This window comes from Callorhinchus milii, unplaced genomic scaffold (assembly GCF_018977255.1).
Source record: "Callorhinchus milii isolate IMCB2004 unplaced genomic scaffold, IMCB_Cmil_1.0 Scaffold3, whole genome shotgun sequence".
Lineage (NCBI taxonomy): Eukaryota > Metazoa > Chordata > Chondrichthyes > Chimaeriformes > Callorhinchidae > Callorhinchus > Callorhinchus milii.
In genome coordinates, this window is record NW_024704744.1 from 44,565,990 (window position 1) to 44,575,531 (window position 9,542).

General features: G+C 40.7%; 1 protein-coding gene across 4 annotated transcripts in view; it reads left to right on the plus strand.

The window, feature by feature from the left end:
* The first annotated feature begins 3,430 nt into the window (after nucleotides 1-3,430).
* myb (v-myb avian myeloblastosis viral oncogene homolog) overlaps nucleotides 3,431-9,542 on the plus strand; it is a 29,910-nt gene continuing 23,798 nt past the window's right edge. For all 4 annotated transcript variants that reach the window (XM_042333634.1, XM_007893019.2, XM_007893020.2 and 1 more), the window contains exon 1: nucleotides 3,431-3,612. In XM_042333634.1, coding sequence (XP_042189568.1) covers nucleotides 3,607-3,612 — 6 coding nt within the window. In that variant the 5' untranslated portion in view covers nucleotides 3,431-3,606. The remainder of the gene's footprint in view (nucleotides 3,613-9,542) is intronic.

Here is a 9,542-nt window from a genome sequence, read left to right on the forward strand (position 1 = left end):
TATTTCAAATGAAATGTACTCCCTCTGGACATTATTTCACTGTAACCAAAATTTTTAGTTTTTTTAAATGAATACCAAACATATAGTACAGTATATGAATGCTGTACACTGTCCAGCGCCTTGGAACATCCCCCCGACGTGAAAGGCGCTATATTGTTGTTGTTGTTTTTACAGTACAAAGGGTGATAGACAGATATTATTCAATTTGATCAAATTCTGTCATTTATAAATATTCTACCTTTGCCTTGTATGAGTTTTTATGACCCTCTCAAGCATACGGCCTATATAATATATATTTAATTGATACATATATTGTAAAACTTCAATTAGATTTGTCTAATAATAATACTATAACTAGGTTGTATCAAAACCCTGCCACAATAAATTGATATTGTCATGTCAACCATGTTTGCCTTTTGCATATTTTTGACCCTGTGCTGTCACAATGGTTTTGTAATGATCACATATTTACAAATAACATTCATGGTTAAACTCATACATTTGTGGTAACGTTAACACCCATTTAATGGTTATAGTATACCTGCAATGATTATTTTAGGTTTAGCCGTATTTTGGCATAATTACTGTAAACCCATATTTTGGATTACATATTCATTACTTAACAATAGTTAGTTTCCTATACGAGATTAGTTTGCAAGTAGTAAATTGCCAGTTAAACCAATTATTAAAGAGAAAATAAGCCATTCTTTCTTATTTAAATGAAAGATTATATTGTTGTTCTGATTTTAAAGAAAATAAGATGTAAGATGCATATCTCAATCAGATATGCTTCATTGGTATCTACATCATATCTTCTACTCCATCAGTCTCAGATTCATAAAACTGTTTAATTGGTTAACATTGTGGTCAGAGTTCCAAGATGCTCCGCTGTGTGGAGTACTATATAAATTCAAGTTGTGGTTGACTAAAATTGCAGCAAATTCCACAGGGATTCCTTAATCCAGTGCCTTGGGCGTCCTTCCGACGGGAAAGCGCTATATATATGAAATTTTATTGTGATTCCTCACGAATGGGGACTCCTTTCATCACTCCAGTGCACCAACCACATCACATCAATCTGATGAAACTCCGCTCTGGAAGTAGACTGTGTCGGAGTGGGGCTTCTACAAGTTGGGGAGACATATTTCTTATTACTGGACAAGACAATGTGAAGTGACCAGATTATTTGCAAACACTAAATGTTATTTCCTGTTTTGAATGTAATTTACCCAATAATTAAGCAATTGTAATTTCATTGTCTGTATTTCTCAAACTCACCAAACTGGTTCAGTTTCCTTACCTCTCCTTCTGCCCTTACACCAACCCTGACCAATATTGCTTTCTTTCACCGTTCACATATCAGCCGATTCCACCCCTAGCTCACTCCCAATGCTGCAGAAATCATTATTATTCATGCCTTCATTCCCCCTTGCCTCAAATTTTCTAATGCATTCTTCACTGGTCTCCTTAGTTCTAGTGTATCCAAAACTCCGCTGTCTATCAGAGGATCAATTTTAAAGTCCTCACCTTTACCTATAAGTGCCTTCAAGCCCGAGTACCTCTTTGTCTCTTTGATCTTAACTCACTGTTAAGCTTTGTGTACTTCTCAAGAGATGTTTGTTGATCCCAACCAGGCATGTCTCTGACTTCTCAGGGTGGGAGAGAGAAGAAATCAGTCAGGTTTACCCGTACACCAGATTGCTTTCCAGCCTGGAAACTGTATGAAGATTTCAACTTGGATGGAGATATATGTTATATATATATATTTTAATATATTTACCTAGGGTTAAGGAGGAACCCGGTTGTTAGGCGATTGGTAGATCGCTTTTTCCAGGGGAGTTAATCCCTTTTTTAAAAAAATTTGGTTAATCAATCCACGACTATTTATGGGACACTGCTGTGTGCAATTGGCTGCCAAGTTTTGCGCACAAAATATACAATCAATCAATCCACTTTGCAGTATATTCTGTGAAGCGCTTTGAGACATCTCAAAGAATTGATAAGGCGCTATATCAAATGCAAGGATTATTATTATTTTCTCCACTGCTCTGCTCGTCCCCTCCACTCAGCAAATGTGAGGATTTCTGCACATCCCCTGCCGGCTTTGTATCATTTGTGTAACAGTCTGAGACTTTATCCTACATGAAGGCTGCTGTATAAATGTAAACTAGGCTTCGAAAGAACACATTCTACACTTAATCAAGGGGATGTGTTTACATTGCAGACATAAAGAAGAGCTAATTGTGATCATTTTCAAAGTACAAGTAGTTCCTTATTCCTTATGAATTTTCCAGATTACACCAGGCCGCAGACAGCTGCAGCTGTAGTTCGACAATAACATTTCAATCAATTGGAACCAGCATCACTGGAGTCTTATAAATTAGGGAACATAATAGGGTGTGGGAGGAAATTTCCAGAAAGGGCAACCACAGCTCCTCTTATCAAATCAACCTCACACAAAAACTTCAAAAGCTCATAGCACTGGTGCCGTTTCTGAAGCCCCACCGCCTCTCTTGCCAGTGTCTCAGCAGAGTAGTTTTGAAATCTAGAACCAGCGGAAAAACAACAACAACAAAATTACATTGACAGAGCGCCTTTCACGTCGGGAGGACGTCCCGAAGCTTTTTAAAAAAAAAAGCACACCAGAAAAACAAGGAAAGCGTAACACTGTGGGGTGCACAGGAATATTTATGAACGCGAAACGTAGGCTCGGCAGTCTACCCGCCCGCTCCTCCGCCTCCCGAAGTCTGAGTGGGCACGTGCTCCGTCTCTGCGGCATAAGGTACGTTCTCACAAGGTTGGTTCTCGGCTCTCACAAGGTATGAACCCCCCCCACCCCAGCAAATGAATGTAAGCTCGCTCGCTCGCTCGCTCCCGGGGAGTCCCTGGTACCTGCAGTCACCTCTTGAGGCTTCACACCCACACAGGTCAGATCTCAAATGACTTAACTGGTGACTATCATCCTGGGGTGGGGTGGGGGGGGGGGTAAGCGGGGTCCTCCTTGGAGCTGAAATGGCTTCCAGGTAATATGTTTGACAACTGAATGTCAGAGTCAAACCCACCCTCTGTGGTGATCTGCGCAATCCGGTTCCTGAGCCCAAGTGGGTCTGCAGTACTCCAGAGCAGAGCAGAGCACTGCTGATAAGAGGGCAGTCCGGCCCGGCTCGGCCCGGCCCGGCATCACGACCTGGAGTGACAGACCGGGACTGGGTCTCCTCCCAGTCAATCTCTCACACTTTCACTCTCATATTAGCAACAGGGAAGCCCACGGTTGTATTGTGTGTGAGGGCGGGCAGCGAGGAACAAAAGCAGTGTCTCACTTGTTTACCTAGTGCGGGGGGTGGGGGGGTGAGCGGGGATTACGGGAAAAAGGCGGGTTTCAGGGCTGACGACCAAGGTCGCCAGTGCGCCTGCGTTTTCTCTTGGCTCTGGTTTGGGCGCGAGATTTGGCGGGAGGGAGGGTCCAAGGCTTTGTTTGTAAGAATCTGTGTTTACTTAGTGTACACTTTAATCTCAATTTGCTTCCTCCTCGTGTGAGTTTGTGTGAGCACTTGCAGCGGCACTTCTTCCGCACTCACTGGCTTGGCTGGTTTGCTATAAAGACTCATGGCTTTATATCAAATGCAAGGATTATTATCTTAGTTAATTCTTCTTTCCATGTTTTCTGAGAATTGCTTACAATATTGTACTTTACTATTTCTGTTGTTTGCAAGTATCAATTGCAAATATCAAATATCAAATGCAAGGATTATTATTATTATTATTGGCTTGGCACATTGTCCTTTCAGGTCTGGGTTTGAATTCATCCTAGACTGATAGAATAAAAATACGTAGTCTCTTTTGGCTGAAAAAAAGCTTAATATGAGTTTGGGGAGTATCAGCCTCATGGCTATAGACCACAGCAAAATAAAGTTCAATAATTTGGTACAATTTGGCAAAATCAAACAAGCTCTTAGCATATCTGGTTAAAGAATAGAAAATTACACTGGGGCAGGAGGCAGCATCAACTAAAATTGGAATTAAATTAACATTGCTGGGGCAGTGAATAGGGATCCTTCCTCTGATCCATAAATAACCTGACCTGATTATATCAAATCTAGCAAGCTATTGCACACCTCAGTCTTGATGATCCTCATGATGAAAGAGCAAACCAAAAACTTTTAAAAGTTTATTAACAATAAAAGCTTATCTGGTGCTACTCACATCAATGGAGATAATTGTCTTGTTACAGACAGCACTTAATTTTGATACTGAATTGTGAAGTTTTTTTTTAACTGAGGTCTGCCTGAGGCATTAGATCCTGGTTACTTTACTTCCTTTGTAAAAGCATGTGTGCTGATGGAGCACCAGATAAGAAATTTCTGCCACAATTCCTTCTCCAGTGTTGTAAAAACATCTATAATAGTATCATTGTTCAAATATCATACTTATCAATTTTTTCTCATATACTTTCCACTGAAACCAAGTAGCATGGCTGCATTTCTTCTCCCTTCTTACACCTACTGTTAGTCACAACACACACCAGAGGAACTCAAAACAGTATTCAGTGTTTTGTTCATATCTAAAAGCATTGACTGATTCTCTGGCACAGGCTTTGACAGGAGCAAGTTTTCACAACAATGACAGACATATTTTCTGGTACTTGAGCCTTAACTAGTGCATACTTTGGTCTGTAAATTTATATATTCCATCCCCCATCACTTCGCCTTGCCCCCTCCTTAGCTCGGGTCTGAAATGCTGCACACTGTCCAGCGTCTTGGGACGTCCTCCCGACGTGAAAGGTGCTATACAAATGGAATCTTGTTGTTGTTGTATTCAGATTTTTCTTTAACAAAGTGTTAGGAACATAGGAACAGGAGGAGGCCATTCAGCCCTTTGAGCCTAATCCGCCAATTAATTAGATCATGGCTGATCTGTACCTCAACTTTCCTTTCAATTCCAATTTCCTGTTTTCTCCCCATATCCCTTAATACCCTGACCCACCAAAAATGTATCAACCTCATTCTTGAAGGTATGGATGGATTCAGCATCCACAGCCTTTTGGGGAAGAGAATTCCAGATTTCTACCACCCTTTGAGTGAAAAAATGCTTCCTGATTATATTCTTAAATGGCCTGGTTCAAATTTTAAGACTATGCCCCTTGTTTTGGATTTCCAGAGGAAATAGCTTCTCTGTATCTACCCGATCAAATCCCTTTATCATCTTAAATACCTCAATCAAATCACCCCTCAACCTTCTAAACTCAAGGAAATACAATCCAAGTTTTCTCATAACTTAACCCTTTTAGGCCTAGTAACATTCTGGTCAACCTGCACTACAACCCTTCCAGGGCCAATATATTTTTCCTGAGGTGTGGTGCCCAACACTGAGCGCAGTCTCCAGATAGGGTCTGACTTAATGCTCTGTACAGCTGAAGTATCATTTCTTCCCCTTTGTATTCCAGGCCCCTTGAGCTAAGGGCCAAAATTCCATTCGCCTTTTTGATTGCTTTTGGTACTTTCCATTATAACATGCGTCGTATTATTTTAACTGTTTAGGGCCAATGGTTAATTGCAATATGACTGTATTCTTCATTTAAGGAACTTTTTGGCAGATGTCTGCTGTCCAATCAAATTATAGTCCTTACATTTGATATAGTACCTTATCACATCTTTGGGAAGTCTCAAAGCGCTTCACAGAATATACTGTAAAGTGAATTGACTGGGCAAAACGCAGCAGCCAATTGCACACAGGAGTGTCCCACAAACAGTCATGGATTGGGTGACCAAATTATTTTTATTTATTTTGAAGGAATTATTACCCCCGGAAAAGCGATCCACCAATTACCAGCAACCATGTTCCTACTTACTGGTATGTAAACAGAGGTGTATGGAGTAAGGAAACTGCCCAACGTTTCGCCCTGCTCAGGAATCAAACACAGGTCTCTCGCTTGCGAGTTGAGTGCTCTAACCACTAAGCTGCAGGACTCCACAATTGTATTTCACATATTTAATAAATGAAGAAGAAAAATTTCAGAGGCACTTTGGAATATTTGGTTTATTGTCGTATAACATCTAGGTGTTATACTTTTGCTCAAAGTATTCCCACTATGTACAGATTTTTTAATATTGTATTGTAACTCAATACTTTTCTAGTGAGGAATCTGGTTTAACACAGTTCTGGGATTCCACCTTCTGGACTAGGTCACTCCAGTTACTTAGAGGTCTGGACAAGTGTATACAGAGGCACTTTGGAATATTTGGTTTATTATCATATTAAGAAAGTGATAATTTATAACCATTCTAATTCTAGTAGGAATATTTCAAATGAAATGTACTCCCTCTGGACATTATTTCACTGTAACCAAAATTATTTAGTTTTTTTAAACGTATACCAAACATATAGTACAGTATATGAATGCTGTACACTGTCCAGCGCCTTGGAACATCCTCCCGACGTGAAAGGCGCTATATTGTTGTTGTTGTTTTTACAGTGCAAAGGGTGATAGACAGATATTATTCAATTTGATCAAATTCTGTCATTTATAAATATTCTACCTTTGCCTTGTATGAGTTTTTATGACCCTCTCAAGCATACGGCCTATATAATATATATTTAATTGATACATATATTGTAAAACTTCAATTAGATTTGTCTAATAATAATACTATAACTAGGTTGTATCAAAACCCTGCCACAATGAATTGATATTGTCATGTCAACCATGTTTGCCTTTTGCATATTTTTGACCCTGTGCTGTCACAATGGTTTTGTAATGATCACATATTTACAAATAACATTCATGGTTAAACTCATACATTTGTGGTAACGTTAACACCCATTTAATGGTTATAGTATACCTGCAATGATTATTTTAGGTTTAGCCGTATTTTGGCATAATTACTGTAAACCCATATTTTGGATTACATATTCATTACTTAACAATAGTTAGTTTCCTATACGAGATTAGTTTGCAAGTAGTAAATTGCCAGTTAAACCAATTATTAAAGAGCAAATAAGCCATTCTTTCTTATTTAAATGAAAGATTATATTGTTGTTCTGATTTAAAAGAAAATAAGATGTAAGATGCATATCTCAATCAGATATGCTTCATTGGTATCTACATCATATCTTCTACTCCATCAGTCTCAGATTCATAAAACTGTTTAATTGGTTAACATTGTGGTCAGAGTTCCAAGATGCTCCGCTGTGTGGAGTACTATATAAATTCAAGTTGTGGTTGACTAAAATGCAGCAAATTCCACAGGGATTCCTTAATCCAGTGCCTTGGGCGTCCTTCCGACGGGAAAGCGCTATATATATGAAATTTTATTGTGATTCCTCACGAATGGGGACTCCTTTCATCACTCCAGTGCACCAACCACATCACATCAATCTGATGAAACTCCGCTCTGGAAGTAGACTGTGTCGGAGTGGGGCTTCTACAAGTTGGGAGACATATTTCTTATTACTGGACAAGACAATGTGAAGTGACCAGATTATTTGCAAACACTAAATGTTATTTCCTGTTTTGAATGTAATTTACCCAATAATTAAGCAATTGTAATTTCATTGTCTGTATTTCTCAAACTCACCAAACTGGTTCAGTTTCCTTACCTCTCCTTCTCCCTTACACCAACCCTGACCAATATTGCTTTCTTTCACCGTTCACATATCAGCCGATTCCACCCCTAGCTCACTCCCAATGCTGCAGAAATCATTATTATTCATGCCTTGATTCCCCCTTGCCTCAAATTTTCTAATGCATTCTTCACTGGTCTCCTTAGTTCTAGTGTATCCAAAACTCCGCTGTCTACCAGAGGATCAATTTTAAAGTCCTCACCTTTACCTATAAGTGCCTTCAAGCCCGAGTACCTCTTTGTCTCTTTGATCTTAACACACTGTTAAGCTTTGTGTACTTCTCAAGAGATGTTTGTTGATCCCAACCAGGCATGTCTCTGACTTCTCAGGGTGGGAGAGAGAAGAAATCAGTCAGGTTTACCCGTACACCAGATTGCTTTCCAGCCTGGAAACTGTATGAAGATTTCAACTTGGATGGAGATATATGTTATATATATATATTTTAATATATTTACCTAGGGTTAAGGAGGAACCCGGTTGTTAGGCGATTGGTAGATCGCTTTTTCCAGGGGAGTTAATCCCTTTTTTAAAAAAATTTGGTTAATCAATCCACGACTATTTATGGGACACTGCTGTGTGCAATTGGCTGCCAAGTTTTGCGCACAAAATATACAATCAATCAATCCACTTTGCAGTATATTCTGTGAAGCGCTTTGAGACATCTCAAAGAATTGATAAGGCGCTATATCAAATGCAAGGATTATTATTATTTTCTCCACTGCTCTGCTCGTCCCCTCCACTCAGCAAATGTGAGGATTTCTGCACATCCCCTGCCGGCTTTGTATCATTTGTGTAACAGTCTGAGACTTTATCCTACATGAAGGCTGCTGTATAAATGTAAACTAGGCTTCGAAAGAACACATTCTACACTTAATCAAGGGGATGTGTTTACATTGCAGACATAAAGAAGAGCTAATTGTGATCATTTTCAAAGTACAAGTAGTTCCTTATTCCTTATGAATTTTCCAGATTACACCAGGCCGCAGACAGCTGCAGCTGTAGTTCGACAATAACATTTCAATCAATTGGAACCAGCATCACTGGAGTCTTATAAATTAGGGAACATAATAGGGTGTGGGAGGAAATTTCCAGAAAGGGCAACCACAGCTCCTCTTATCAAATCAACCTCACACAAAAACTTCAAAAGCTCATAGCACTGGTGCCGTTTCTGAAGCCCCACCGCCTCTCTTGCCAGTGTCTCAGCAGAGTAGTTTTGAAATCTAGAACCAGCGGAAAAACAACAACAACAAAATTACATTACAGAGCGCCTTTCACGTCGGGAGGACGTCCCGAAGCTTTTAAAAAAAAAAGCACACCAGAAAAACAAGGAAAGCGTAACACTGTGGGGTGCACAGGAATATTTATGAACGCGAAACGTAGGCTCGGCAGTCTACCCGCCCGCTCCTCCGCCTCCCGAAGTCTGAGTGGGCACGTGCTCCGTCTCTGCGGCATAAGGTACGTTCTCACAAGGTTGGTTCTCGGCTCTCACAAGGTATGAACCCCCCCCACCCACCCCAGCAAATGAATGTAAGCTCACTCGCTCGCTCGCTCCCGGGAGTCCCTGGTACCTGCAGTCACCTCTTGAGGCTTCACACCACACAGGTCAGATCTCAAATGACTTAACTAGTGACTATCATCCTGGGGCGGGGTGGGGGGGGGGGTAAGCGGGGTCCTCCTTGGAGCTGAAATGGCTTCCAGGTAATATGTTTGACAACTGAATGTCAGAGTCAAACCCACCCTCTGTGGTGATCTGCGCAATCCGGTTCCTGAGCCCAAGTGGGTCTGCAGTACTCCAGAGCAGAGCAGAGCACTGCTGATAAGAGGGCAGTCCGGCCCGGCTCGGCCCGGCCCGGCATCACGACCTGGAGTGACAGACCGGGACTGGGTCTCCTCCCAGTCAATCTCTCACACTTTCACTCTCA